Source organism: Desarmillaria tabescens, assembly GCF_030435595.1.
Source record: "Desarmillaria tabescens strain CCBAS 213 chromosome Unknown EV420scaffold_4, whole genome shotgun sequence".
Lineage (NCBI taxonomy): Eukaryota > Fungi > Basidiomycota > Agaricomycetes > Agaricales > Physalacriaceae > Desarmillaria > Desarmillaria tabescens.
The window spans coordinates 332,604-358,966 of record NW_026848303.1 but is presented as its reverse complement, the minus strand read 5'-3'; the positions used below and the strand labels follow the sequence as shown (position 1 = coordinate 358,966).

At 48.5% G+C, this 26,363-nt stretch overlaps 11 protein-coding genes across 11 annotated transcripts; 7 read left to right on the top strand and 4 right to left on the bottom strand.

The window, feature by feature from the left end:
* Positions 1-68: 68 nt before the first annotated feature.
* Positions 69-1,083, top strand: EV420DRAFT_1509005 (uncharacterized protein). Its single transcript, XM_060471457.1, has 5 exons — positions 69-374; positions 433-686; positions 741-793; positions 865-889; positions 945-1,083. Exons 2-5 carry the CDS (start codon positions 511-513, stop codon positions 991-993), a joined length of 303 nt encoding a protein of 100 aa, XP_060336789.1. The 5' UTR covers positions 69-374; positions 433-510; the 3' UTR covers positions 994-1,083.
* Positions 1,067-3,719, top strand: EV420DRAFT_1508996 (pectin lyase fold/virulence factor; the record flags this gene model as incomplete). Its single annotated transcript, XM_060471456.1, has 19 exons — positions 1,067-1,609; positions 1,747-1,753; positions 1,806-1,890; positions 1,943-2,035; positions 2,093-2,179; positions 2,232-2,248; positions 2,357-2,464; positions 2,523-2,606; positions 2,662-2,680; positions 2,738-2,799; positions 2,855-2,897; positions 2,954-2,970; positions 3,022-3,037; positions 3,094-3,179; positions 3,248-3,336; positions 3,391-3,401; positions 3,433-3,471; positions 3,529-3,595; positions 3,691-3,719. Exons 1-19 carry the CDS (start codon positions 1,330-1,332, stop codon positions 3,717-3,719), a joined length of 1,239 nt encoding a protein of 412 aa, XP_060336788.1. The 5' UTR covers positions 1,067-1,329.
* On the bottom strand, positions 3,695-7,279 carry EV420DRAFT_1508988 (uncharacterized protein). Its single transcript, XM_060471455.1, has 18 exons — positions 7,175-7,279; positions 6,992-7,119; positions 6,782-6,833; positions 6,707-6,734; positions 6,343-6,584; positions 6,237-6,298; positions 5,937-6,118; positions 5,817-5,883; positions 5,577-5,753; positions 5,421-5,519; positions 5,218-5,328; positions 5,053-5,161; positions 4,781-5,002; positions 4,709-4,728; positions 4,522-4,683; positions 4,257-4,475; positions 4,103-4,228; positions 3,695-4,005 (listed from the first exon to the last, which is right to left on the bottom strand). Exons 2-18 carry the CDS (start codon positions 7,034-7,036, stop codon positions 3,808-3,810), a joined length of 2,121 nt encoding a protein of 706 aa, XP_060336787.1. The 5' UTR covers positions 7,037-7,119; positions 7,175-7,279; the 3' UTR covers positions 3,695-3,807.
* A 118-nt stretch (positions 7,280-7,397) lies between these two features.
* EV420DRAFT_1261807 (uncharacterized protein) lies at positions 7,398-7,918 on the top strand (the record flags this gene model as incomplete). The annotated part of the gene is made up of 2 exons (XM_060467094.1): positions 7,398-7,597; positions 7,648-7,918. 2 exons carry the CDS (start codon positions 7,398-7,400, stop codon positions 7,916-7,918), a joined length of 471 nt encoding a protein of 156 aa, XP_060336786.1.
* A 1,338-nt stretch (positions 7,919-9,256) lies between these two features.
* On the bottom strand, positions 9,257-9,954 carry EV420DRAFT_1617448 (histone 3; the record flags this gene model as incomplete). The annotated part of the gene is made up of 6 exons (XM_060475237.1): positions 9,257-9,299; positions 9,363-9,481; positions 9,530-9,679; positions 9,742-9,794; positions 9,850-9,874; positions 9,940-9,954. 6 exons carry the CDS (start codon positions 9,952-9,954, stop codon positions 9,257-9,259), a joined length of 405 nt encoding a protein of 134 aa, XP_060336785.1.
* Positions 9,955-12,905: 2,951 nt separating this feature from the next.
* On the bottom strand, positions 12,906-14,642 carry EV420DRAFT_1474776 (uncharacterized protein; the record flags this gene model as incomplete). The annotated part of the gene is made up of 9 exons (XM_060469234.1): positions 12,906-13,046; positions 13,130-13,210; positions 13,440-13,624; positions 13,677-13,739; positions 13,787-13,916; positions 14,075-14,160; positions 14,285-14,320; positions 14,404-14,460; positions 14,624-14,642. The coding sequence occupies 9 exons, from the start codon at positions 14,640-14,642 to the stop codon at positions 12,906-12,908; spliced, it is 798 nt and encodes a 265-aa protein (XP_060336784.1).
* A 4,329-nt stretch (positions 14,643-18,971) lies between these two features.
* Positions 18,972-20,767, top strand: EV420DRAFT_1636510 (uncharacterized protein; the record flags this gene model as incomplete). The annotated part of the gene is made up of 2 exons (XM_060476598.1): positions 18,972-20,610; positions 20,673-20,767. 2 exons carry the CDS (start codon positions 18,972-18,974, stop codon positions 20,765-20,767), a joined length of 1,734 nt encoding a protein of 577 aa, XP_060336783.1.
* Positions 20,768-21,142: 375 nt separating this feature from the next.
* Positions 21,143-22,082, bottom strand: EV420DRAFT_1508939 (Ca2+-binding EF-hand superfamily protein). Its single transcript, XM_060471454.1, has 4 exons — positions 21,688-22,082; positions 21,483-21,630; positions 21,291-21,428; positions 21,143-21,236 (listed from the first exon to the last, which is right to left on the bottom strand). The coding sequence occupies exons 1-3, from the start codon at positions 21,950-21,952 to the stop codon at positions 21,341-21,343; spliced, it is 501 nt and encodes a 166-aa protein (XP_060336782.1). The 5' UTR covers positions 21,953-22,082; the 3' UTR covers positions 21,143-21,236; positions 21,291-21,340.
* A 1,608-nt stretch (positions 22,083-23,690) lies between these two features.
* On the top strand, positions 23,691-24,563 carry EV420DRAFT_803614 (cytochrome c oxidase subunit IV-domain-containing protein). The gene is made up of 3 exons (XM_060483517.1): positions 23,691-24,014; positions 24,079-24,213; positions 24,267-24,563. The coding sequence occupies exons 1-3, from the start codon at positions 23,771-23,773 to the stop codon at positions 24,449-24,451; spliced, it is 564 nt and encodes a 187-aa protein (XP_060336781.1). The 5' UTR covers positions 23,691-23,770; the 3' UTR covers positions 24,452-24,563.
* Positions 24,564-25,176, top strand: EV420DRAFT_803606 (uncharacterized protein). Its single transcript, XM_060483516.1, has 2 exons — positions 24,564-24,918; positions 25,006-25,176. The coding sequence occupies exons 1-2, from the start codon at positions 24,675-24,677 to the stop codon at positions 25,092-25,094; spliced, it is 333 nt and encodes a 110-aa protein (XP_060336780.1). The 5' UTR covers positions 24,564-24,674; the 3' UTR covers positions 25,095-25,176.
* On the top strand, positions 25,093-26,258 carry EV420DRAFT_803627 (uncharacterized protein). Its single transcript, XM_060483518.1, has 2 exons — positions 25,093-25,200; positions 25,252-26,258. Exon 2 carries the CDS (start codon positions 25,309-25,311, stop codon positions 25,990-25,992), a length of 684 nt encoding a protein of 227 aa, XP_060336779.1. The 5' UTR covers positions 25,093-25,200; positions 25,252-25,308; the 3' UTR covers positions 25,993-26,258.
* Positions 26,259-26,363: the final 105 nt, after the last annotated feature.

Sequence of the window (26,363 nt, the reverse complement as noted above, 5' to 3'; positions counted from 1 at the left end):
CAGAGGTGGCCAATAAATCCAGTTTTCCAGTTTTCCGTGATAGACGTCGTTGAAAAAAAACTAGCCAGGTGAATCTGAACCAATTTCTACCTTCAAATGCTGAATATCTACTGAAACAAGGGTTGCCGGCATTCGTACCATTGTGTATCGTAAGATAAAGGTGCTTTTATGCTTCCCCCACCCAGGAATTCTCGATCTCTGCTAAAGCGGACTTAAACGTACGCAGCAGGTGTTCTGTCGGATTCTTCCCGACACCAGCTGCGTGTTTATGTTGCGTATTACCAGCTCTCATGAACAGCACCAATGTACTCAAATTAGACAAGTTGAAACAACCTATCGATGGTGAGCAGGGCTCCTCCGGGTGATAGAATTGACTGGTTACATTGTCGCAGAATGTGAATAATAATCGATGTTTTCAAGCTATTGACCTACACTCTTAAAATTACATTTCTGGGGAGAAGACGCTTCCCCGGCCGTTCATTCTTCTGTCGTCAAATCTGCTTCACTATTATGCTCCAAGATCATTCAAGCGTGAATAGGTGCTTGTTGATGATCACGCGTCCTATAGCCTATGTCCGAGTCGGACGCTCCTCCGGAACCCGACTATTGGCATTGCCCAGCTCGTTCTCTCCACTCTTCCGCTGCAACTCATCGACAGAATTTTTTCTAGTACTATTGATCGCGGACTGTCGTAGTGACTATCAGTACCAAGACGATACAGGCGCATATCAGCTACGCACCGCTGCGTTCTTTTCGGCGGCTTTAATCTCAACTTGTCTGCGGGGAGCTCTGCCTAAACGACAATAAGTATCCCAGTTAGTCGTCCAAGCAGAATATTAATGAAAGAACAAATTGAGAACAGACCAATAGGCATCTTTGGAGGAGCCATCTATAGCCAGGTTTTCATCAGCATGGGTCAGAACACCATATTCTTAGAAATTTACCTTAGTACGAGTCATCGATGCTAGGAGATCTTGCTCTGCAGTGGAGTAGTAAGAAGGGCACATGCCTCGACAGTCGGACTTTTTGCTGCTTCTTTGAAACTCCTCCTCAAGTTCTTCTCTCACGCTCGTACCAGTTCTATTTTTCATTGCTCTATGAAGGTTTATAATTCCTTTCGCACTCCATGAATAAGTATAGCCGCCGGCCCGGTAGGAGCTTCTACTGACGCCCACAACTACCACGTGGTCTTGGAAATCAGTCGTGCGTCCCTCCAATTTCCCCGAGAAATCTTCTACCATCACATGCGACGAATCGGTAGAACTACTTGGAATCACTATATAAACATGGGTTCTTTTTCCAACTGGCTACGTCGCGCATCCACCCCCAATGTTTCTCTTCAGTGCCACAGCTCTCGCTTATATCCTCACATGCCTCTTACTCGAGAGTCATGCTTGGAGCACATTTGTCGTCCCTCATACTGATGGACAAGATGACACCCCTGGTCTCATGGCATCTCTGGCCAACTTCATGTCAAACTCGACTATTCTGTTCCAGAAGGGAGTGACCTATAACATCTTCACTCCGGTTGAGTTCTCCAAGTTGACTAACGTAGAGGTCGCTATTGAAGGAAACATTACCTATCCTTCGGATATTGCCACTGTTCAAGGTCAGCCGCACCAATTATCAGAACACCGTTGTTAAAGTGAACTTCGTGCAGCTATTGTAGCGTCCGGTGTGAGCCTTTACCATTACATGATATCTCTTGTATACGTGCTGAACGCGTCGGTACACAGGATTTTGAAGGACATTGGTGTGTGACCGACTTGCCACGTCCATGTTGGATGCATTCCAAGACTTGTCAGGTTCTCATTTTCAGGCGGAGACAACGTAACATTGCGTGGTTCGACCGATCCTGACTGGGGCTGGGTGGATGCTCACGGCCAAGGAGTAAGTTATCCTATCCACCACATTTTCAGAGGTTCCTTATACTATCCCCAAGTGGTGGAATACCATGGAACAGACCAACCGTCCTCACGGCTGGTCCTTCAAGAAAGTCAACAATGGTGTCATTAGGGACATGAAAATCTGGAAGGTGCGCATCTTTCTCGGACGGAACGGTTTTCCTTCCGAGTCTCATCACATGGTGTAGCCAATCGCGTGGAACTTTGCAACTAGCGGGTCGACTAATTTGCATGCGTTCAATAATATTATCATGGCAGTGTCTGATAATGCTTCGGTATGTCTCCTCTTATGGCTAACTATCACTAAGTCGCGCAGACCTGGAAAAGGCTTTCCCTTTCAATACGTAAGTGCATTGTTGTATGATAAGTATATCGAGTATTGACGTCTCATTTCTATGTATCAGTGATGGTAAGCTAAAGTAAATCATGATGCGACTTGTATTCCAATTTAGTACAGGATTTTCTGCCGGTGGAACGAACATGCTCTTTGAGAATAATCACATCGTCAACGGAGATGATTGTATCACTGTAGGCAGTGGCGCGAGCAATATACATTTCCGGTACGTGAAACGGTGGAAGGCATCCATTGATTGATGTAACTCACCGTACTGCCTTCAGGAATTCATATTGCGAGGGTGGACACGGTCTCTCAATCGGATCTTTAGGAAAGAATGGAGCCGTGTCTGATGTCCAGGACGTTTTGTACGTGTTGGATTCTTGTAGAAGAGTTTCAAGAATTGAGTCTAGGAACAAATAGGATTGAAAATGTTACCATGGTAAGTTTCCGATCTTTCCCTACTTTAGATCCTTTACGAACGGTTCTTGATATTCAGAAAGACACACTCTATGCTGCACGCTTCAAAAGCTGGACAGGAGGGAACGGACTTGCACGCAAGTATGATTCTCCGCCAAGTGCCCTACTCCTGAGTCTGAGGTTCTCTTCTCTGCAGTATTACATGGAAGAACATAGTGTTCGATAACGTTCCATTTCCCGTAAGTCCACTTCAGTGAGTATGCGCGTATTTGTTTGATTATCATATTCTTCCAAGATTTATGTAACGCAAAAGTGAGCGCATCAAGCCTTTATATTCACATCATGAATGACGACGCCTTCCAGTTACTGGGATCAGGAAGTAAATCACCTACATATTCATCTCATTGACGGTCCCATCTCTGATTTTACCCTTAGGTCGGAGCACAACCAAACTCGACGGACGTTAACAGCACCCATATTGAAGACATGACTTTTCAGAACTTCTCAGGAACAATTAGAGAGTGAGTGCATTCTCAGCCCAGATGTACCTTGTCACGAAGACTCGTCGTTTAGCACTCCGTACGTCGAGGGCTCCTTGCGTGAGCGATCCGTGCTGGTATTATGTAGCCAATGCAACAGGCAAGGAAGTAGTTATCTTTGATCTGTATGCCGGTACTGGTACGTACCACAAGCACCCTCCTGATAGATATTCAATCCTTATTTCACTCTTAGCAACCAATATCGTCGCCAAGTCCATCTCTGCTACTAACGAAGACAGGCTCCATCGTTGATGTCATGTGTGATCCTACGACTGTAAGGATAATTCACCAACGTTTTTTTGCTCAAGGAACCAATAACTCTTATTCATAGGTGACGAATGACGTCGGATTCAAATGCTGGGACGGAGCTTATATTCCTACTACTGCAGGCCTCTACCGTAGCAGTCGTAGTGAGATAATACCATACAGTTCGAAACATGTCGGCAAGCCACTTTATTAGGAACAGCCTCCTCAATATCCTTGAGTGCAATAGATCCAATAAAATATTCTGGAGATATATAAGAGTACTAATATTCGTGGTCATGATAACGTTCCGCAAGTCCTGAACCAGTACAGTAAAAGTAATCAGCCGAATTAAAAGCCCAGCTGCTCAACAAAAGCTCTGCCATGTCGCATCCAGCATGGGAGCAGCAGCAGCTGCGAACCCGAACGCAGAATGATATGGTGCCGGTTGCGGCGGCTGTGTAGGAGGCACACCACCAAACTCGCCCAGAGAAGGTGACTGTTGCGCGAAAAACCCAAACCCATCCCCTCCTGAAAATGGCACCTCCGTTGACAACACCTCAGGCTGGGATTATCAAACAGGTTCAAATGGAACCCGCCGACAGTTGAGGTTCCGTATGTCTTCAGCGATGACTGGGTGGACGTTGTTAGCGGCCGGGCACGACGATGGCGGGGAGGGTTGCCGAGGCGATGGGGTATATGCAACGGTGGGCGTATCGGAATCGAATCGAAGAGATCAGGTGCGTCTTACCTCCCAGGCGATCTAGCTCGTCTGGAGGATAGATCGCCTGACTCAGGTGAAGGTGCTTGGCCCACTGCCTCGTGAGCTTTGTTTCCGCAGCATTTGGATCGTGTCCTACAACAACTGAGCAGGAAGCGCATTTCTAAAAAGTAGAGTCGCACCAGTGTGTTGGCCGCCGCGCGACAGTTCGGAGCGGCTTCCTCAAAGAGTTGAGCAACGAGGTCAAGTTCCTGGAGGGACGGTTTTGTCATCGTGGAGTTGGGCGCTCGTGTTACAAGGATACACATCACAATCTACTTCGTAGGTAAGTTAGACGGAGGGAGAGTGGAAAGGACGTACGGCGGCAGATAACGCATGAGACCATGCCAGATTAACTCTGTTTGATAAAAGAGGCGCGTAGGTCCTCAACATTTTTAGAGACTGCATGATCCTCCAGGCCGACCGATACGTCGCCATCACAGAGGGAAGATATCGATGACGCGCTAGATCAGTCCGGCTGGTCTTGGAGGGCTTGAGCAAAGTATACTCGATGAAGATTCAGCAGTACTAAGGTCGAATGATTTGAGCAGAACCCAAAAGGAATAGAAGCCACTCATACCTGATTCTTTCGACATCAAGACCATCCACCGCTGCATATAATGTTCCGGCCTCAAGACCTTGCTCCCATAATTCGTACATGGCCTGAATCGCAACGGGACAGGGAAGTCTCGGATTTTCCGGTCCAAGTCCAGGATGACGGCGTATGCGGGGACTTTGACTCCAAACGCGGCCCCCATCACAGAGTGCATGAGGGTTGCGTATTGCCACATCCACGAATGAACTAACCAAGTAAGTCAACCCGGAACAAAGAAGTTGAACAAACAAACATACATCCCGTCTCCCGTTCCCCGTCCGCATTGATAATCTCCTCGGTATCTTTTGGGAGTGCACAATCGATATACTGGGCCGACATCGACGGAGGTCGACCAAATAAAAAACTCTACAAGTTCAAATATGTCAGTCCGAGACAGACAGGTGATCGCGCATATGTCGCACCGTCCATGTATCGCATGCAAACAGTTGCCAGAAAATGCGGACTTCGACGCTGACTGGTAGTTTCCCCAAGCTGCCAGCGGGAGCTGTTAAGATCTGCAACCTTAACGTTAGCTGAAAGGGAGTCTGTCACGATCGAGGTACATACGCAAGCCGATCTAGGGGACCGGAGTTAGGAGGACCAAGGGGAAGGGGGAACGACTTACACTTTGACCCAATTGCACAGCGCATCCCATAGTTATCCACTCAGAATTTGTCCCCAAGGCTTCCCAGTCGCTGTAAGTCTCGTATTCGGTCAGGTGAATCTATAGGCAAGCTCAGCAGGTGCCGCAGTGGCTGTGAGAAGTGAATGAATCACTTACCATGCCCTGAATAGCTCGGAGAGTTTGGTGGTTGTTAATAGAGGATAGTCCTATGGCCGCCCGGGCTAAATAGTAATATTCCTGAGCTTCTACAGAGTATGCGGGCCGTTCTTGGTCGAACAACACGGCTAAGGCGAATACGGAAAATAGAAAGTAGAGTGTATGATGACAAGAGACCTGACGTAAATGACCTATATGGCCTATCATGAGAAAGTCAGTGACGGCGTGATCATCAGACACGCACTCGGCTCTATATATGCATGACAGAACTTCATCAAACAGCTCTGTACGGTCCACAGTAGAATATCTAGGAAGCAATGAGAAGCGAGCGTAAGGATACTATTGACTGAAAGAGCATACAGGTATTTTCCATGCTCAAGGTAGACTTCGCATAAACGCACTGCCTCAGAAAGCGGGGGTAGGAGACTGAAAATTTCATGCCCGAGGCTTTCGTCTAAAGGGTCGGCACAATTGGATTCTATAATTCGTTTTGATACGCGAGGAAGTACGAGTGTTGACGTGGATTGGGGCTTTGAGAGTGCCTGCAAGGAGGTTTACGTATAATGTTGAGGACATCAGAAGTGGACATACACGAAGTAGAAACTAGTAAATGAAGACTGAGAAACAAGGATAAGTCAAGCCAAAACAGGGGAAACGGACCTCGGAACGAGCTGTCTTCCCTAGAAAACTGGATTCACCATGACCCCCAATAGTCAACGTGCCTGTAGTATGCTTAACACATATATGCACTTCCAAAGTTACGCACTTACCAAACGCATCGATGAAATTTTCATCGTCGCCTCTGACTTGCTGAGGCTCTGTAGGGAATCCCAAGGAATGGATTGAGGATTGGCGGAAGTAGGAGTGGGTCCATTCGTAGTCGACGGGCCGGCCGACCCATTTTGTGTAGGCAGTGTAGACTGCGGAGACTTTAGTTGTAGCAAGTCGGTGCGTAGGAGGGGGTGAGGTTCTGAGGACACGGTCGACTGTAATATCTTGAGTAGCATTCTCCAAGGTCGCGAATGCGTGAACAGAGGTGCTCTATTCGTTCGTGAAGTTGTTCTGTATTCGCTAGGATCAACCTAGAGAGCTATTAGATATACAAGCTCTGCATGTAAAAGGACTCCTACCGGTTTCCTTTGCCGCTGGTCAAAGACCCTACAGACACATGTAAGCGTGCATTCGAGACGCATATAGTCACCTACCGTCCGGACATATTGAACCACAGCCCCGACTAACGCATTTCTCGCACGGAACCTACCCACTAGGTCAAGGTCGTAATAAGAGCATGAACTGCCGCGCATACATTCTTGTCAGCAGCGCAATTTCAGCCTTCGGCATTCAGAGCACGACGTCGGTCTTCAATAGGAATGAGCATATCGTACGTCCAGACACAGCAGAAAGGACACGCACACACGACCTGGTTTCCGTCGAGGCTTTTTCTCCGGTTCCTTGGGCATTATTCAACTCGTCTTCGGCCGCCGTGAAAGAAAGATGGAGGAGAAAAGAGCGCCCAAGACTCGAATTACCTAAAAGGGACGTTCTACTACGCGGTTAGACCCTTACAAATTCGTAAGAGACCTTCGAAATAGACGTACCGAAGAGATACCTTACTCCAGTAGCCTGCTGCGAGTGTTTCAAGGTCGAGTAACAATCCAAGGGGCATGATGTAGCAGGGTGACAAATCCGAGTCCATTTTCGACTCTCGCCTTTGCACCATCACCACCATCACCGACATGTCACAACGACGATGGACTTTGACTTGGAATCTCTCGTACACCTCGAACAAACGTTGGCCCTTTGTGATTGTTATATGTCGCGATGACTGCTGAGTTCGTCTTCTTCAGTTTCTACGATTCCGGCTATCAAGACGGCTTTGAGCATGGACGCGTACACGGCCTGATTGAAGGACGGGCGCTAGGACGAGAGAAAGGGTTCGAAATGTGGGAAGAGCTCGGATACTACGAAGGGTTTGCAAAGACATGGAGGGCGATATATGCGAAACAAGGCAAGGATGACAGGTCGGTCCGTGCATCCCTTCCCTTAGGGTATCTTGTTAACCTTATCCTAGTCGGGCGCTCAACCATATCCGACATCTCCTGGACCTTATAAACCAATTTCCCAAGGAAAACCCATCTGCATCGGATTCCTCATCTTCTCTTGATATTTCCCGAATCTTGCGGCAAATACGCTCACGGTATAAGGCGCTGTGTTCTACGCTGGGCGTCACAGCCTCTCTCAGAGTGGCTGACAGTGCAGATGACTCTCTGGAGCAGCCGGCTGCGAGGAAGCCTTCTGTCTGGCCGTTGGAGGCACCCGCACAACAGGACCTGAGTTTCTAAAGACGATTTCTTCTTAATTGGACCCCAAAAGGGTACCTTTTGGCCAGCTGGATACGCATATGACACTGGGGCCTTGTCACTGGGAAGAGTAGGACCCGTTTCCATCCGTTAGGAGACCCATCTCACAGAATATTATCAGGAAGGGACGAAAAAGATCTTGATCGGCCGGTTTACTGGGTAAGCTGTGACGCCTCCTTAAAGGCTGTTTGTATTCAGACATTATTCTTTAGAAAGCTGTACAGCGTATCGTTTTGTCGTTCTACGGGTAGGCCAGTACACGAGTGTGCTTCTGAATGCCTGGACTACGCAGTTCTTAATCTAACGCAATATTAACCCTCTTCTCGTTGCCGTGGGCCCACCACTAACGAATGAAAGACCCATAAAAACGAGTGGGAGTATCTCCGGCCACTTACGTCGTCCTGCAAATACAATAACTTCGAAGCCCCAATATCTCCACCTCTACGGAATAAACTTGGAGCATCAAGGCTCAGCCGTATACGTACTCAAGGAAACATGTATTCGGCATGATAACCCTTCACCATCCATTCTGTCGTCACAAGTATTGTCCTTCTTGCTGTAGCGGCTGAAACACTCCGTGTAGGGAGCCAACAACACGGAAAAACTGCTGGTTTCTACCACGACCAAACGGCGACAGAACCCTTTACTACACTTTTCCACTCCTTGGTTCGGTTCGTCCAAAACTTGTTGATGGACCCAGCGCTATTAATATCAGTGTGTTCCCATCACCTTTTGTGCTGTGGGAGCATCACGAAAGGGATCATCTCGGAAAGGATAGCCACGCAGAGACACCGCAGGTACGCCCATACAAGTCCTAGGATTTGGAAGACCATCTCCCCAAGTCGCAGTCTGCGCTCTGCCGCCATCAGATCGCTTGATAGCTGCTATGGAAGTGTGTGCCTTTCATTGCCCTGCCGTTCGATAGAACAGGGTCGGAGTTCAACAGACTGGAAACGGTGATACATGATCTCCCAGATGCAGCGAAAATGGACTGTTGCTGGTTTGTGTCAGTACGTGATGTATCCTAACATGGGCACTATGCATGAAGGGACAATGCTTCGTGAGGACGCAACATGTGTTTGGACAGCCATCCTGATTGATGTGTACGACGTCGCCATTTCATAGGTCATCCAGTAACATAGAGGCATATCATGCGCCAGTCATATAATATAGGTGGGGGATAATAGTTCATACAGAAGAAGTACACATACGTCCAAGCCTTCAGACCTGCATACTAAAACAAAACGAGACGAGAGAAAAAGTATCGCGAAATAGTTTATTATAGACCGAGGAATACGGAGATGTGGAGCTGTGGAGCATTTAAGAACGCTCGCCACGGAGGCGCCTGGCCAAAAGCGAGATCCTTAGGTTGGCTGTATTGATGAGTCAGTAAAAGGCTGAGTCATGATGCACCAAGACAACGTACATCGTCACACGCTTGGCATGGATGGCAGCCAAATTGGTGTCTTCAAAGAGCGAGACGAGGTACGCCTCAGCAGCTTCCTGCAGCGCCATGACGGCGGAAGATTGGAAGCGGAGATCGGTCTACGAGATTATGAGTACCAGCCGAACAAAAGAAGAACTGCGCCCCACCTTGAAATCCTGAGCGATTTCACGGACGAGACGCTGGAAGGGGAGCTTGCGGATAAGCAACTCCGTCGACTTCTGGTACCTCCTGATTTCACGGAGGGCAACGGTACCAGGACGGAACCTGTGAGGCTTCTTCACACCACCGGTGGCGGTCTATGATGTTTCATGATGTCAGTAACGACGGCGACGGCGACAGCAAGCAGACCAGCACGCACCGCTGCGGTCTTCCTGGCTGCCTTGGTGGCGAGCTGCTTACGAGGAGCCTTTCCTGCATGTCAAGTCAGCATCTGTTTCGATATTCTATGAAAGAAAAAAGTACCGACCTCCGGTGGACTTGCGGGCGGTTTGCTGCGAACGACGACGACGGCCACGTCAGCACAGCGATAAGGAGAGCCCTGAAGAGAAATACAGACCTTGGTACGAGCCATTGGTGCTTGAGGTCGCTAGTTGTCGATATATGTGCCGATTCTTGAAGATAGCAGCAGGGGATGCTGGTGGGCGGGAAGAGAGAAAGGTAAGAATCAGAGTTCCGATGTTGGTTTGAAACCCCCAACCCAAAAGCCCCTCTTTCTCACGCTCGTGCCACCGGAATTCCAGCCGTTTGTACTCGGGCCTGTGTTGGAACATTGCTCTGAATTTTTTCTGGTGCCTCCCTCCCACCATTCCTTTGTTTTTTTTGTGCTCAACTTTTGACTATACATCTTAGGTACCTCTTGTGATTTACCTGGATTTTTAGGACCTCATCTTGGTAGTGGAAAAAGCAGCTTGGTTTTGGGGCTCTCCATCCTTGGAACTTTCCACTTTGGGAACTTGCACCGCCACATCCTATATTTTCCATTACAATCTGTCTCTCGTTCTGGCCTTGGCCTCGACTCCGCGGCGCATGTATCTGCGATTGGGACGGCTTCAGCACATTGCTGTCAATTGTCGATACTTGGCCGAACGTCCCAAATACTTTTTCTTTTAATTTTGCATCCGACAGTACGCATATGTTGTCTGTCGTCGATGATCGGTTCCGGATTCTCACGCAATCATTTGGAGCTCGGAAAAGCTGTTTTTTTTTCTCTTCTGCGCAGTGCTGTCTGTCTTATTTGTGGAGAACATGATATCTGTCTCATTTCAAATCATCTCTGGGCTATGTTGCTGATGTGAAGATGCGGTGCGGAGCTTGCGCTTATGCATCCTCGTCGTGACTCAGCTCGATGTCGGAAGAATACGTGGAGACTCGTACTCTTACTCGGACTATACCAGCTGCCAATGATCCTCTATGTACTCCGACAATAGCCTAGTACCCGTTCTTTGCCTGGAATGGACCTTGACATCGGTCTTTCCCGACTGTATCTGCATATGATTGAACGACCGTTTCATTATTCATCCTAGACGAGACGATATTATTCAATTCCAAAACTCTTTTTTGGTCCATGTCCAAGGCGTCCAATTTCCGTCTTCTCGCTCCCATCATGCGAACAACGAGGCTCTCAAAACAAAAACTCACGGATGTGTGAGGCTTCTCATGGCTTCGTTATCGCACACTCATGCCAGATATGCTTTGCTTCTGTGTACTTCGTCATCTTTCGTAATACAGTCAGATGTACGTGAACGTCGAGGCAATGCCAATGTTCCGGTGATTCGGTATCGATGTACAAGAATGGCCATGGCGCCCTGTTTCGAAGAACAAATATTAACTGTTGGCTATTAAAAAAGGAGATCCTCAATATACGACGCTGATAGCGGCAGAAGACAGACAATTTCCGAGATCAGAAGTGCTCACTTCTCTTGATATCTCTTCACCATTCGTGCCTTCGCTTTAATCAATTGCCGCCGCACACTGAATATTCCCCAAGCTTCTGAAGCTCTCAATGATTTTTCCCGGAAGCCGCAGCTAGGACGTCGGTAGCGCAAACATCGAATATACACTATTTACCCACCGCCGGGGACAACTTTCGACATTCTTCTATCCTTCGGTTTCCACGAACATCATGGACGGAGGCCACAACTTACTCCGCGTCCTTCTCTCATTCAAACCAGTTTACATCCAACTGATGGTTCTGTATTGAAAAATCACAGGAAACACCGACGCCGACTCGATAACGACCAGATCTTTTGGGGAGGTTCAAGTTTGTTAGCGGGACCGAAGAAAAAAAGTTCCCCGAATCCCTCTAGCGCCACGTCAGGATCCAATGATTTCTCATCCACTACTATTTGTATAAACCGGAAACAAGCCTTCCGTATTTCCTTGAACAAAATCGAAGTTTTTAAGAAGCCTGTAGTTACGAGACCCCGCCTTGGTGAGCATAAATGGAAATACCGCCGAGCTGTTTGTCAGGTATATTCCCGTCCGGGCCGTTGGAGGCACGTGCAAACACAACTGTTGCGGTCAACCACGAGTATCGCACGAAGTCGCGCTGTGGGAAATGCCGTCAATCGATATTCGAGCACGACGCTAACTTCTTTTGAGCATTTGTGCTTTCCAACTGCAAACCACTAGCAAAAACGACTGTGCTTATCGTGTTTTACCCCTTCTTGTCCTACTAGCAAAGTTACGGTACCTCCAAGTTTCCGTGGACCCCCAAACCGATAGGCCTTGTGTACTATTGAAACGTTTGTGAACTTGGTGGCATGGTGCGTTAATGTATGCTTTAGTGGCATCCATGGCTATCTGCGGTTACCCGCGCAGCTGACTTTCAATACTTTTAGATTCGGATGAAGTAACAAGGTCAGCTCAATGGATTTTGGACGATACTCGCCTCCTCACGCTCGACGTGAATGCCCTGTCTCTCACCTTTGGTTGTTATCAAACTACCGAAGTGATCGTCTTTGCAACACCGGTTGACGGGCATCATGGAAACTCTGAGGCGTCAACCTTTTTCAGGTAACGTCTTCTACCATTCAAGTGAAGAAGCTTTCCTGACATGGTTATCCTCGACAGATGCCAAGAAGCTATGAGAAGAGATCTCTTTCACTTCAGGCGTCCTGATGAAGGGACCGTGGCAATCACACGGTCCGACCTTTGAATGTACCGTCGATGCGACTAGGTTCGTTCTATCCTTGGACCCCTACCCGTTTCGTCACCCACGAATTATCCGCCAGGGGAAAAGTTCATTCAAACGGACTGGTTCACCCGCTGTGGGTATGAATCACTTTCCAAAGTCATCCAAGCCTCAGAACATCCGGATGTTCTCGCTGACTCCTTCTCCGCTGTCGTAGCTAATGGTGCCTTTATTGAATTTGCCAAATTTGTACACCCCGGAAGTCGAATGTTCGGAACATTACCAATTCATTGCAGTCCACCTCGCAGAGGTATCTCTCCGACTACGTGAAAAGGTTCATGTATGACTTATATGCTTTCCTTAGGCGGGATGCTGCGGACACAGTGTCTTCACTGGCTTGCTCCGATGCGGGAAACGGTTCCGAAGCCCCGGTGCTTCCCCTCTAGCCCAAGGTCGATATTTTGATATCCTCCACTATTCTCCAAGATAGTGATATAATCCACGTTCGGACGTAGTCGTAAATCAGGGTACTGGAACATTTATACTAATGATGTATTCTGCAATCTCCACCTTGGTCGGCATCTCTTTCTACGTCGTATGGTCTAGTTCTGACCGATTTTTTCTCCTGGAACATAGCCTTCATGAGTGGCAGTTGCGTCACTACTGTGCCGTAGCAATCGAGGTAGTACCAAAGCTTTCATATAAGGTTGGGCAGTTCCCTCGTCATAAGGAACCATTCTCGATCTTGACATCCAGTTTCAACGTTTCTTCTGAGTCATCGGACCACCCTACCTTAGCTAGCTCTCGCACCTAGATTCGGGGTATTTCCTTATCTCTACACTCCAGCCGTCCTTACCGCGCCTGGACTTCCCAGCCTCGGAAGACACGTCGGTTATCACTGATCAGCATCTGAACCAGCTCACCCTTTGCTCTACGCTCGGCGGGGAACAGTGGGCTTTGCCTGCCTGCGAATTTCTGGAGCTGAATTTACCTGTAAATGGTGTCCTAGACATCGTCTCGAAGGTGACTTTGCACATGGTGTGCTGTATCCGTAACTTGGATTCTCTTCTGACGAGACTGGCGTGGAACCTGTTCCTGCTATTGACGACTGTTGAGGGACGGGAAGTTTCGATCGAATATAGATGCGCCGTATGGTCTACATTTCTGGTTAGTGGCGATTTCTGGGATCCTTCTGACGGTATTTGTGAGCTCGTAATAACGGTCTTGTTCACATGAGATATCTCACCGCACAGTCATTTCAAATGCGTACCGAGAAATCCATGTGCGCGACGGTGGTCATATGCGCGGATCATATAGCGTCTCCATCCTTCTCTATCCCATGTTCTGAACGGACTCCAAAGGCCTGGGTACTTGTTCCGTGACCCCGGGTAGTCAGGGATCTATAATGACGAAATGACGACACCTTATCATCGAATGAACAATCCGACAATACGAGCAAGGGATACCTGTTTCATGTGTTCATGCTTAATGGTTCGAATAATAACCCAGCCTCGGATTCATTCGATGTAGAAGGACAACCGATGACGGGAACACGCACTGCAGATTGCCGTTTTGCAACTTCCGCTTCATATCCGTGGTGAGAATATTGCCCGAGGTTGTAGATCAGGAGAGCGTCAATCAGTCCTATACCGGAATAATTGCATATGTCCGCAGCCAGAGCTTCGATCTAGTCCTGGGATGTAAGTACCTGTGGAAAGGAAACCCAAAATAGATTGGTAGCCTCGTGCCGTTACTTTTTGCCACGAACCATCAACATCAACATCTTTGAGCAGTGTTATTGAAGCTGTCCAAAGATTTCGAACCCAGGAGCACTCATCAGATGTTAGAGCGGTGACGAGATTTCATTATGCGTATGAAATGACTTACGAGAGGTGACGATGCATGTACGACTGTTTCTCCATGAAACCGCATCGTGGATTACAGCTAACGGACGTACGCGTTGATCAAGAATGAAGGAAAGATGACTCAGGCGAGCGATATCGTATGCATCAAAATAACTACGCGCCAATGCACACATGAAATCATGACTTTCGTATGGATATGAATGAACAAGAAGTCCTTCTGACTCAATGAGGCACCGCCGTACCGACTCGGATCAATGCCATGATAGGGCGAGCTAATCAATTACAAGAGGCCACCGAGAAGAACAGTAACGCATCAGACGTGACTCTGCCGTGATGGGGCGAACCAACAGGAACCAATCCAGCCGTGATGCAATAGAGTTAAGGTTTACGGTATTGGACAGGATAGACCGGACCCGTATCTTTGGTGGCGGGTACATGGGTAGGTACGCGCGACGGATGGGAAGATATTTTATCTCTTTGGAAGTATTCCAGAGATGACGGCTGCTGAGTCAAGTATGTTTAAGTTTAACTCAAACTGTATCAAGCCTCGGCGGCGATCATTGAAATAGAGCAGTAAAGATGTGCTTGACTTATTTATTGTTCTTCCTATTACACTCGTATCCATAGCCATGGTACTGGTTATGCCTAAGCGGAATGCCCTGAAAAGCACAAAACCTTGATTGTAATGGAAGGTCTTAACCAAGATGGGAGCTACCCGCAGGCGCTTGACCCCACAATACAGGATAAACGGGATCTCTGGTCAAGTAAAGCCCAGGGCCAGCGCGCGCTGGCATGACAACAAACAGCATCTTCCTCGTAAGGTCCACGCACTTTCTGGGTCTGAAAATCTATACCAATCTGGTCACCTAACGTATTTCAAACTTGTAATTTTTGATATATCTAAGACATACATACACTAATAATTTTTGACTTGTTCAGGTCTATTTACACTACTATCATCCAAGAGGTCGCACCGAAACTTTGGCCCAACGTGGCGTCGTGCAGCAGAAGTGGTTACCTTACGAGTCAGATTTGAATGAAAAATGGAAGATTCACCATGGCTAGTAATATGGACATAAATGTTTGCACTACGGGGGAACATGTCCGTTAAATTCGCACTAAACCAATACCGCATTACATCTCTCTTTGATAACAGCAACTGAGGGTGCAATCAATCTTCCGTTTTTTTTTTTCTTTTTTTTTCTGGCCGATGGTATTTCATAACTTCATGCGGCCACGTTTTACCCATTGATATCGACTCTAGGCGTCACCGACAACATCGCTAGGGTACACACATCCGTCGTTAATACCAACGAACCAGCTCGATTTCGAGGAAACCCTAGAAAATTACAAATAACTCGGGCCTTCTACATGTACCCGAAACCGCTTCCGGGGCTGGCTGCTCAGTTCATCCCTGCTGGAAGAAACGGGAGAAGGATAGACGGGGAAGAACGCAGAGACACGAGATAAATGGACGCACCGAATCTCAAGGACGAGAATGAAATTCGTCACTTGCACCAGATCTACGTCAATCTGTGGCGGCTAGCTCGGCCAAGACGGGGTGCCTGTGGCCTTGTGCCTTATATAATTGCACTGAAAGATATGAGATATTTAATGTTATTTGATTGGTCTTTATGAAACAACAGATAGAGCTTATGCGGTCATTGCGAAATGGGCGATGCTCGTGCCAGTGGCCACAGCTATGAGAGTCCAAAAAAGGAAATGAACACTAGATCATTATACGCCACGTGTTTATGGTCCATACATCGATCCTTGTCCTCTCTCTGTCCTCCATCTAGCCCGTCTCTGCTGATATATTGCGAGTTCTGGAGCCGTAGAGTACGGAAGTTGCACAGAATGTTAAGATGCACGGATCCTCGAATCTGCAGTGATTGTGGCGTAACTTCGGTATCAGAATCAGTTCCAAGGCGACGCATTGACTTCCGAAATCTATGTACCAGCATCATCTAACTTTATATCGAAGTTCTGACTGTATTTTTTCACGTATGGAGTCTCCACAACTTTTCCGATGCTCTGGAACTTTGACGTAGCGCCTTCGGTGAAGGAAACCCGACTGCACAGAACGAACCATACTTGTCGAATGATGTGTTCTTGGTGCAATAAGTGTTGCCGTATTTACGGCCTACACCCGGGGACATCCATGTGGCCCGAAAATTGCATGTCTGCCTGGCATTCTGACTGGTCGCAAAAGAGATATCAAGTACCCGATCAAATTTTAGCTCTTTTCTCTGTATCAATTCACGTTGCAGGGTATTCGTATCTCTTGGGCGCCTCTGTCGGGATCGTCGGGACCGAGGGGATCAATCGTGCGCAACCCGTCAAAGTGTCTCCGGAACATCAAATTGCATTGCAACCGGTATCCGTGTCAATCCGGCTGCCAGCGCGATAGTTCGAATTCAGTATTATCGTGTCGAACTCAGTATCTGCAGGTACACTCCTCCAAGGTTTGAAGTCTATTCTTTGGTTTTTTCTACGCGGTTGTGATCGTCAGATTTTGGGGCGGATGAGCGACTGATAGCTAACTCCGTTTCTTCCTTCTCTCCATCTTCCATTCAGGCATCGCTGGCGACGTATTCAATAGAAGTCCTTCTGAGTCCTTCTCAGGACCTTTGACAAGTTTCCCATTGCCAGTGTATAAATCTATGAGTATTTTTTCGCTATCTATATGCTATCGACATGCGGTATGGGGTATCGTACTAGGAGATGTCATATGTCCATCGAAAATCCCCCACAGATCTTATCCTTTGGACCGACCAACCTCCTTGCGTGCCTAGAAAACTGAATACCGCCCTTGAAAAAATCCGCACCACTGATCCTGACATGTGCCCCGCACGAGAAAAACCAAATTTAACGCACCCAGTGAGCGCCAATGTGACCTGACGAACGTTCACCTGAGCGGCGGGACGGAAAAAGCTTTGAACGCCAATCTTTTTAGGGGCGCATTCACACGGACGAAGTGACGATAACAATAGGGGGATTAGAGGGAGAGGATTTTTTGTTCCGTTCCTTTGCCCATAATTAAGTGATCGACTCCGAGCCACTAAGTCCGAGCCCGTTTTTCCTGAGCTGCAGTTTGCAGTGCTGAGACATGCTCTACGCGACTGAATATGTGTAGAATAAGAGCTGCAAATTCTCTATTGTTGTCACCTTTGGGGAGAACGAAGGCGGCGCTGACTGAGTAGGTCTGCTGCGCATCGTTGTAGGGTAAGGTCAGTTGAGATTTTCAATTCAGTTTAATGAGTAGGTCCCGTGCTGGGGGTTGAACGTTGAAGCTGAAGTGCGACACTGCAGTGTCCACCAATAGCAGACAAAGAGGGAGGTTTAGCTTGAACTGAATGTACTATCAGGAGCGTCGCTATAGTAGCATAGAGCGATCTTTGTGTAGTTGTTAAACATCCTAGGCGGACGTAACGAGGAACTGAATACAAAGCGGAGACGGAATACAGAGAAAGTCTAGAGTAAGGTTCCGCTCTCGGCATTTCTGAGACCTGCTCGACAAATTTTTTTGTGTGCGTCAACTGCAGTGTAGACAAGGAAGTGGCAGGAAAGGCATAGCTCCGAGGTACATTATTGAACAAACAAGAACGACGTCGACGGTAAACGTCCGGTGAAATAAAAGATCGACGAATAACATGTTTGGAGTGACATTGGCAGGTGTTTGGGCGTTGGTATTTTGCGAAGCGGAGTAATAAATTTAGATGAATGGGTATGAAATGCGGTGCCGACAGATAGATATCTTGGGGTTTGACGAAACGCGTCAAAAAAAAAAACATACGCAAAAACAAGAACCGTACCCATTGGAGCGAGGCACCGACATCAAAGAAGAATTTCCAAACTAGGCGCCGAAAGGTGAGATCATTTTGGGGAGTAGATCGGAGGATAAATCTGGAGATCTAACGAAAAGGGAGCGTGGAAATGAACGAAAGTGGACTGAGTCAGCTCGGAGCTCAGTTCACGATCGCGCGTGTGACAGATGCTTCCTCAGCCTGGGACGCCCAAGATAGCAGACTGGCACCAGAAAAACGGGAATGGAAATGGGGAATACGTAGTACGTACTGAAATAGAGTATAATAGACGAGTCGGGGAGGGCAGTGGGGGAACGCGCAAGGTAAAGTTCGACCATCCGCTGACGAGCTCGTCTGTTTTCGATCACTTCCGTGCCAAGGTCAGCCCCCAAGGTGAGTGACTCTGATTGGAAATAACCATGAAATGGGACTGAAATGCAGATTAGCATTCATTTACCCTTCTTAATCCCAGATTCGCTCGATTCGTTCCTGTTCCCTTCGCTTTTGGTCCTGTTTTCTGGCGGACCCGTCATTCGAGTGTCTCGAAAACTCGACATAATTGACGCAAACTACATAAACGTGGAAAGTGCGCGCGTCACCCTCGATTTAATCGGATTTTTCCCCAAATTTTTGTCAACAATTTTGGCTATTCTGGGCTTATTCCGATTATTTCTGGGATTATCGAGATTGCCGGCTTTTGAGTTTATTTCTCTTTATATTCTTGTTATATTGCCTTGCAATGCGACTTTTCCGTCCACTGCAAGGTCCCCCGCTGCCCTCTCAGATGTCCTCCCCGGTCAGCCCTACAAGCCCTACATTTACCAACTTCTCTGCTCCGTCACCGTATTCCTCTGCTTCGTCCGTCGACGACACCCCATTCGACACCGTGCACAACGACCGCGACCGCGACCAGGCCGTTGTACAGACCATGTCTTCCTACTCTCCATACGCTTCCAATGGCCAACCGCCTCTCTACCAGAACCAGAACGACCTCGTCTACCCTGACCACGACCAGTACTACCAGTCGACGTCAATGATGATGCCATGGACATCGCCCGTCGCGAAAAAGCAGCAGGCCATGCAAGGGCAGTACCATTCTCAGCAGCAGCAGCAGCAGCAACAGATACCGGCACAGCAACTGTCTATATACATTCCCAACGGTCAGCAGCAGCAGTCGCCAGTCATTCACTCGCCTGTGCCCCATCACCACAGCCAACAGGGCGGCCACTCGCAACAGAACTCCCATCATATTCTCGACATTGACCTCGACGAGTGGCATTCGCAGCAGCACCAGTACTCGCATGCTCAGTCGCATTCATTGGCCATGGCTCAGGTCCATCCCAGTCACCCATATCCACGGGTCAAGCAAGAGGATCTCTCTGCGCTCTATCCTTTGAACGGGAACGGGAACGGTACGTACGGACATGGCCCAGCACAGCAGCAGCAGACTTCATCCCATTCCCAAGGACATATGTTCGATCTCTCGGCGCACCAACAGCTGCAGGCTCAGCCCTCGTCGTCTTCGTACAACCTGCTCAACGCGTACTACCAGTCGCAAGGCCAGCATTCCGCCCTGGGGATGCACGAACGTTTCGTGCATCCCTCGGAGCTCTCCCCCGCTGACTCACCCGCCTCGCCGCTCGAATTCCCTCAGCGGCCCGACGACACCGCAAACCCTGCCCAGGGACAGCCACTGCAACAGCAGATGACTGTCGGATGCGATCCGCGCTATGTTTCCGGAGACCTCGGCGCAGCAGCCACTGCAACGAGGGACGACGCGCACGAAGAGGACGCAGAGGGTGACGACGACATTGACGCAGAAGGCGAAGACGAGTACGTAGACAAGGAAGGCGCCGGCAGTAAGGATGACGACGCGTATGAGGATGACGAAGACTACAACGATGCTGACTACGACGACGACCGGGACGGGGAGTACGTATTACGTCGAGGAAGACGCTCTTCCGGCGGTTCTTCGAAGCGTAACCTACGTACGCGTACGGCTGGAGAGCGGTATAACCCATACCAATACACTTCCCCGTCTCCTTCGGCCTATCCAGAGACTCAAGACCAGATCGGTATCAGCACGCGTTCGAGACGAACCACCTCAAATGACTCGTCTTTAACTTCGACGACATCGTCGTTAGACTACTCCCTTTCCTCTTCTCGTCGTAGGCCTCGTCCCTCGGCGAACCTCCCTGTACCCGTTCCAGTACCCAATCTCACCAAAAAGTCTCGCGGACGACGTGTACCGACGGTTGCGACCCTGGACCTCAGTCCGCGACGTGGTGGTGACGGAGACTTCCACACGGCCACTGGTAAAGGTGCCAGGGTCCACTTGTGCAAAGTTCCTGGTTGCGGCAAGTGTTTCGCCCGCGGCGAGCACCTGAAGAGGCATGTCCGTAGCATCCACACATATGAAAAACGTCAGTCTCCTTTCATATGTATTTCTTTGGTGACATTGACTGACCTCTTGTACTTTTTTCAGCGCATAAATGTCCATACCCTGGCTGTGGAAAAGATTTTAGTCGCCACGATAATCTCGGTCAACATATGCGGGTTCATAAGGATTATCGGGGTTAATGCCCTCTTCTTCTGCTGCTACTACATTTCATCATTACCACATACCCCCATAATTCACTTGGATTTGGATTTTGGCTTAATTCTCTATCTCGGGAAAGTTTTTTCGCTCGCGACTTTATATGCGCGGGTTATTTCTTTATTCGTTATTCGTTTCTTCCACTGTTGTTGTCATTGTACATTCTCCCGCAATCCCCACGCAATTTTTAACATAGATAAAACCGTTATAGCGTATCATACTCACCGGCTTATTACTTAGTACTATAATCGTACGCCCTCAGTGTTTGTTTCTTATTAGTGTACACTGTATTGTGGTTTTATTATCGGCGGCCTTTAGCGCCTGCGGACTTGAAGCGGAACTCCTGACTGAGATTTGTATCCCTGTGCCACGTCTGAGTCGGATTAAATGAAGGCAGTACAAGAAAAGTGCATTAATGACGGTAGGATAGTGTTACAGAATGGTATACATGGTCTGCGATGCTGTAGTTAGTATCGACGGCGAGATTTACAAGTAAAGATCACTTACAAAGACCGAGAACAATACAAAAGGTAGATGGTAAGAGCAAGACAAGCAGGCTATGCGTCATCCGTCATGATGGCGAAGAACTCTTGCTCGCTGATCTCGCCGTCCTGGTCCAAGTCGAACTCGTCGATCATTGCTTGCCTACAGAGACAGAACCGTCAGCCAGCGAAGCAAATCCAAGAAGGGAGTACCCACAATTCATCGTCTTCCAGCCGGTCCCCAATCTCCTTCGCCACGCGCCTCAGATTCCTCAGGCTGATCTTTCCGGTATTATCATCGTCGAAAAGCTGAAAGGCGCGCCGAATCTCATCATTCGGGTCCCGTGCAAGAATCCTCTCGCTCACTACAAGTCGGCATGAGCAACCCCTTCCACCCTACACAGCGCCGAAATCCCACTCACTAATTTTATAAAAATCCTCATAATCCATGAGCCCATGCCCCGTCTTGTCGTTATCCCGGAGGATCTTCAAGACCTCCGCCTTCTTCAAATCAAACCCTAGCGCACGCATCGCGACTTTGAGCTCGTGGTAATCCACACATCCGTCCTTGTCAGTATCGAACAGCTCAAAGGCCTCTTTGACTTCTTGTTTTTGCTCGTCGGAGAGCTCGGGGCGGTTGTGGGTGCGCCGTTTGGCTTTCTGGGCGGCGTTGGAGGCTCCGTACATGGTTGTGGGGAGGGAGAACGCGTTTGGGGGCTGCTTAATAGGCGCGTTGGGACGTGGTAGAGATTTTCTGATCGGATAATTTTGGGCTCATTGTTCGCCTGATGCGGAGTTGGAATTGGGGGTCGGCAGGTATTGTTCTTGTGGGTGTGCCGGGATTCCGATTTGGGCTCCGCATTGTTCGTTTACGCGCGGCAGCTTTGTTCGTTGGAGCCGGCATCTCTCTTGCCGTCTGTAGCTCTTAGCAGTTTTATTACTCGATTTTGAGCGAAGGCGGAGTAGTATGCATACTTAGCCGCCGCAAACGCCACCTTCATTTCCGTCTGTTTCTTGAATGTTTGAACTTTGTATCGAACGGGTCGAGCTAGAGCATATTGGTTCACTTGACTTGCGTGTTTCAAGGCTTTCCCAGAACAGTTACATGGTCGTATTTACCTAACCGCCACCACAATGCGCATGCATGCACACTTGCAGCCGTCTCTATTGAATGGTGATTATCAAGTACAGAGCGGAATGATTCGGCGCGCTGCTGGTTCATATAGCGACAGAAATTCCGGGTCCTTCCGCTACGAGCATCTTTGGTATCGTGACCGTTCCCCCTCGCGACCCTCCAAAAGTACCCTCGTCCAATACTGTCCAGATTGGGATGCAGTGACATCGCGGAACCGCGAATGATCTACCCAAGATTTGGGGTACATTGTGGCGTTTTTGCATTAGTAACTTGTTTTGGACAGTCAATTATGCAAATACACAAGGCCTACGTCCAGGATAGAGTTGGGACATAGACAGAGTAGGCAAGTTGAAGGAACGTGATGGTGGGTGTATTGGTAGAGCTGTCGGAAGGAACATTCAACAGCGGGAAGCCTGATGAAGATCCTTAAGGGAGGCTCGTGTCCCTGCGAACGAAAAGAGTGAGGACGAATGCTATTATTCCTTTTAGCTCGAAAATATCTCTGTCAAGACAATTAGTTGGTAAAACACATCGAGGTCATCCTGGCCTACACGCGCGGATATCATGCACGCTCCAGGTCCAGCCCTCTTGATGCTGAAGAACACTTGGCGTCTTGTTCAAAAAGAGTTTAGCACATCCGTGATTATAACCCTGGCGCTGCCCTGAGAAACCAAAATAAAATATGGGCGCTGGTCTCGCCCCGCCAGCCAGTCCGACAGTAATTTAGTGTGACAGTCGGTGGGACTTGAAAATGAAAAGTTGACTGCCTCGAGTCGGTTTGTTAACCATAGTTGGCTTCACTGGTGGGAGACTTCTGTTATGAGTTATTTAAAGCCAGGCTCGAGCGACGGTCTCCATTAATTTCTGGAGGTTGCCTTAGAATATTAATGATGATGACGTCGGGTGCTGCAACTGAACAGTTTGATATGGCATCGATAAAGCTATCCACCGTCATATCGATTGTTCCAAGGGTCATCCAGAGTATTAGGTGTCCACTTTGGTGTAGAAGAAGTTCGCCTGACCGACTTAGGCGACCCTATGGGCTTCCGCATACGGAATACGCGTATATCCGTAAAATCCGACGGTAAGTGTATCACAAACAAAAGATTGCCGCCGTATCTAAATATTCCAGACAGAGCCTTGTACACTTTCGCCTTGCAGCATATTCCGACCTTCGTGCTCTAACGGTCAGCGAAAAAAGAAGCAAAAAGGCACTGATTATCCAATAAGAAGGCTCAAAAATGCCTCACCGCTGATTGGCCGAGCCGGCAATTCACGTTCCGCGTATTCCCACGATCCTAGAGTTCCCGAAGGCCACAGAGGCATTTTCCTCCAACCAAAAGCCCAACGGTCGCAATAATCCCTTCGTCATGCAAGCTGCTCTCCGTCTAGCACGCCAACAGCATCGATGCCTCGCGACGACGGCAAACCCTGCTCACGTTCTCGCAGGCTCTACGAGCGCTGCCGCACCCAAGCGACCCGTCATTCCGCTGTCCAATGTCGAGGCTCAGTGGGAGAAGTTGACCTCGGAGGAGAGGTCGTCGGTGCATGACCAGCTCGAGGTGCTGATGAAGAAGGACTGGAAAGAGTTGTCGATTGATGAGAAGAAGGCTGGTGCGTTCCCTTTTGACGGTCTAGAGCTGTAGGGGCGGGTCGTCTTATTTTTGCTTTTGAATAGCTTACTACGTTTCGTTCGGCCCGCATGGTCCCCGTACACCTTCGAGCAAGCCTGGAGAGAACTTTAAGGTCTTTTTGGGCACTGCTGCACTTCTTGGCATTACCGGTCTCTTGTTCGTGGGTATTCGAGCTATCGGTATGTCTTTTTCTTCGCTACATATACCTCAACTTGAGATCTTCTCTTCGCAGCACCTACTCCTCCCAAGACTATCAACAAGGAATGGGAGGCTGCGATGAACGAACGCGCCTTGGAGCAAAAGATGAACCCTATTACTGGTATGTCGCTGTTCCAGACGCGTGGCAGTAAGCTTGACTTTATTATAGGTATATCATCGGAGGGGTACAAGGGGAAGGGTTTCGTCGTTTCGAAATAGATATCCAAGACAGGTTACGACAACCAAACAATCATACATTCCTCTCGAACATTCAGAAATGCATGACTCTTGGATATAGATTTGGCAAGTCCGTCCGACACTAAAGTTGGACGCTTTCTTTTTCGTGCTTGTATGCTTCTAATTGCCTCAATCAACGGCATCCCGATATTTCCCTTCCAATGCCACGCTTCCCATTTTCAATTTGGCTGTCGGCTATGTATACATGTGCGGCAGGACGCTTTTAGCTCCAGCGCCTGTGTTGCTTGTGACCGTGGCATGTCAAATTTCACCAGTTCCGTCTGGTAATCTTTTCCCCCTCCCTTTACTGAAGGAGGTTAGCAAGTCCTCTGGCTTTAGAAGCCAACACATGAGGAGCTGGTGTGTTATTTGCGGCCATCGGTCCGTATTCGTGTTCTTTTTGTTCAGATGTGACCGTGGTCTGCCGCCGTTTGTCGCTGACACCACACGTGAGTAATTTTCTAGCACACGAATCACCTGCTTTGCGTTATACCACTATCTAACGACTCCTATGTGCTCTATAACTAACCTTTTAGACTTTCAAAATACAACGCTAGTCCTCGTGGCATGGAAACAAACTTCCTCATCACATCACCTGAGCGAATTTGTTTCTCTCCCATTTTGATTGACGTCCTGGTACGGGGTAGTCACAATATGTCGGGGTGGGGATTCAGCTGTCGTGTTGGACGCTGGTTACTTTTTGTAGCCCTGATCTTTGCCTGCGACTTCTAGTGAGTTTTAAACACTCATTTGAAAACCCTCTTTTTTCACCGATGGAATAGGCTACGCACATCATCAGACTGGTTTGGAAATTTTGATCTGATGGGGAATGTTATTGTATGGTACTGCACCTTCACAACATGCCCTGCTTCAATTTCGACCACGTACACGTGCGACTAGGCGGGCATTTCTGCTCTACTCCATTAGCTCTCGTCCTACTCAGAGGGACTCGATGTCTCACGTTGCTGTTTGCATGTAATGCCTCTTCAACTAATCACTGCGTTCCTCGGTGTCTTCCAACGATTTTGGGGTCCCTCTCAGTGCTACTTGTGGACGAGTGCTTCCGTATGACTGGAGATCTCGGTCACCGCCCTCCGACCCTGACCAAAGAACAGCGATCAATGGAAGATACTAAGGGAGGGGGGAAAGTTCCTCTTCTGATCGAGGAAGGTCCGGTAGATGCGAATCATTCTTTGAACCCTGATTATGGGCGTCTGCTTGGCAAGTTTCCCAAGGATCCATATGTTCAAGCATATGCACATACTGTGCCGGATCTTCCAATTAGAAGAATACGCGAGGGTTGCGCCATTCCAGCTGTCTTTCGTATCACAGCTGTAGCCTGCTGTAATAAGCCGGCTACTGACCATATCACCCTTTCACAGCCTGGACGGACCTTCTGTGTTGTCACATGGAGATGGCGGGCAAGTCGGTGGTCTCGGTTCTATACCGGAGCTTGGACCTCGACGAACGATTCCCGTTCGCTTCCCTCCGAATTCAACATACCGAGTGCGTTTCGAACTTAATAATTCGTCCTTGCTTAGCTGTGGCGCTCTAGCCCTCGATAATTGATTTCATTATTCTGTCAAGCCCTCCAAATTAAAAATAAATGGCTTGTCAAGTGCATCTACATTATTATTTCTCTCCGGATATATCCTTCGCCTATGTCATGCTTCTCGTTCTGAGCGCTTCACCCCGAATCTGTAATTTGGCTAGGCACACCTCGTTCTTCGTTTCGTTCGGGGATATCGAATCGATGCGTTTCAAAAACCACTCGTCAAAAGAGTTGTATGTTAGAGGTTCGTTAATTGCCGTGATCAGTAGTAAACGTGTCTCGCCTCAGGCACCTCGGGAGCTACTACCTTCGACTTTGGAGAGACAAAAGACCTCTAGTCGA

Excerpts from the sequence above, each read along its gene's own strand:
- EV420DRAFT_803606 (XM_060483516.1), top strand. The coding sequence starts at position 24,675 with ATGTGCGGCAGGACGCTTTTAGCTCCAGCGCCTGTGTTGCTTGTGACC. Across the intron at positions 24,919-25,005 it reads GTTTGTCGCTGACACCACAC|ACTTTCAAAATACAACGCTA; the intron begins GTGAGTAATTTT and ends CTAACCTTTTAG.
- EV420DRAFT_1508939 (XM_060471454.1), bottom strand. The coding sequence starts at position 21,952 with ATGTACGGAGCCTCCAACGCCGCCCAGAAAGCCAAACGGCGCACCCAC. Across the intron at positions 21,631-21,687 it reads TGAGGATTTTTATAAAATTA|TGAGCGAGAGGATTCTTGCA; the intron begins GTGAGTGGGATT and ends GCCGACTTGTAG. Across the intron at positions 21,429-21,482 it reads CGGCTGGAAGACGATGAATT|GCAAGCAATGATCGACGAGT; the intron begins GTGGGTACTCCC and ends CTGTCTCTGTAG.
- EV420DRAFT_1509005 (XM_060471457.1), top strand. The coding sequence starts at position 511 with ATGCTCCAAGATCATTCAAGCGTGAATAGGTGCTTGTTGATGATCACG. Across the intron at positions 687-740 it reads CTAGTACTATTGATCGCGGA|CGCTGCGTTCTTTTCGGCGG; the intron begins CTGTCGTAGTGA and ends TCAGCTACGCAC. Across the intron at positions 794-864 it reads TTGTCTGCGGGGAGCTCTGC|CAATAGGCATCTTTGGAGGA; the intron begins CTAAACGACAAT and ends TTGAGAACAGAC.
- EV420DRAFT_803614 (XM_060483517.1), top strand. The coding sequence starts at position 23,771 with ATGCAAGCTGCTCTCCGTCTAGCACGCCAACAGCATCGATGCCTCGCG. Across the intron at positions 24,015-24,078 it reads GATTGATGAGAAGAAGGCTG|CTTACTACGTTTCGTTCGGC; the intron begins GTGCGTTCCCTT and ends GCTTTTGAATAG. Across the intron at positions 24,214-24,266 it reads CGTGGGTATTCGAGCTATCG|CACCTACTCCTCCCAAGACT; the intron begins GTATGTCTTTTT and ends TTCTCTTCGCAG.
- EV420DRAFT_803627 (XM_060483518.1), top strand. The coding sequence starts at position 25,309 with ATGGTACTGCACCTTCACAACATGCCCTGCTTCAATTTCGACCACGTA.
- EV420DRAFT_1508988 (XM_060471455.1), bottom strand. The coding sequence starts at position 7,036 with ATGCCCAAGGAACCGGAGAAAAAGCCTCGACGGAAACCAGGTCGT. Across the intron at positions 6,735-6,781 it reads TGGTTCAATATGTCCGGACG|GGTCTTTGACCAGCGGCAAA; the intron begins GTAGGTGACTAT and ends ATGTGTCTGTAG. Across the intron at positions 4,684-4,708 it reads TACTGCTGAATCTTCATCGA|ACCAGCCGGACTGATCTAGC; the intron begins GTATACTTTGCT and ends AAGCCCTCCAAG.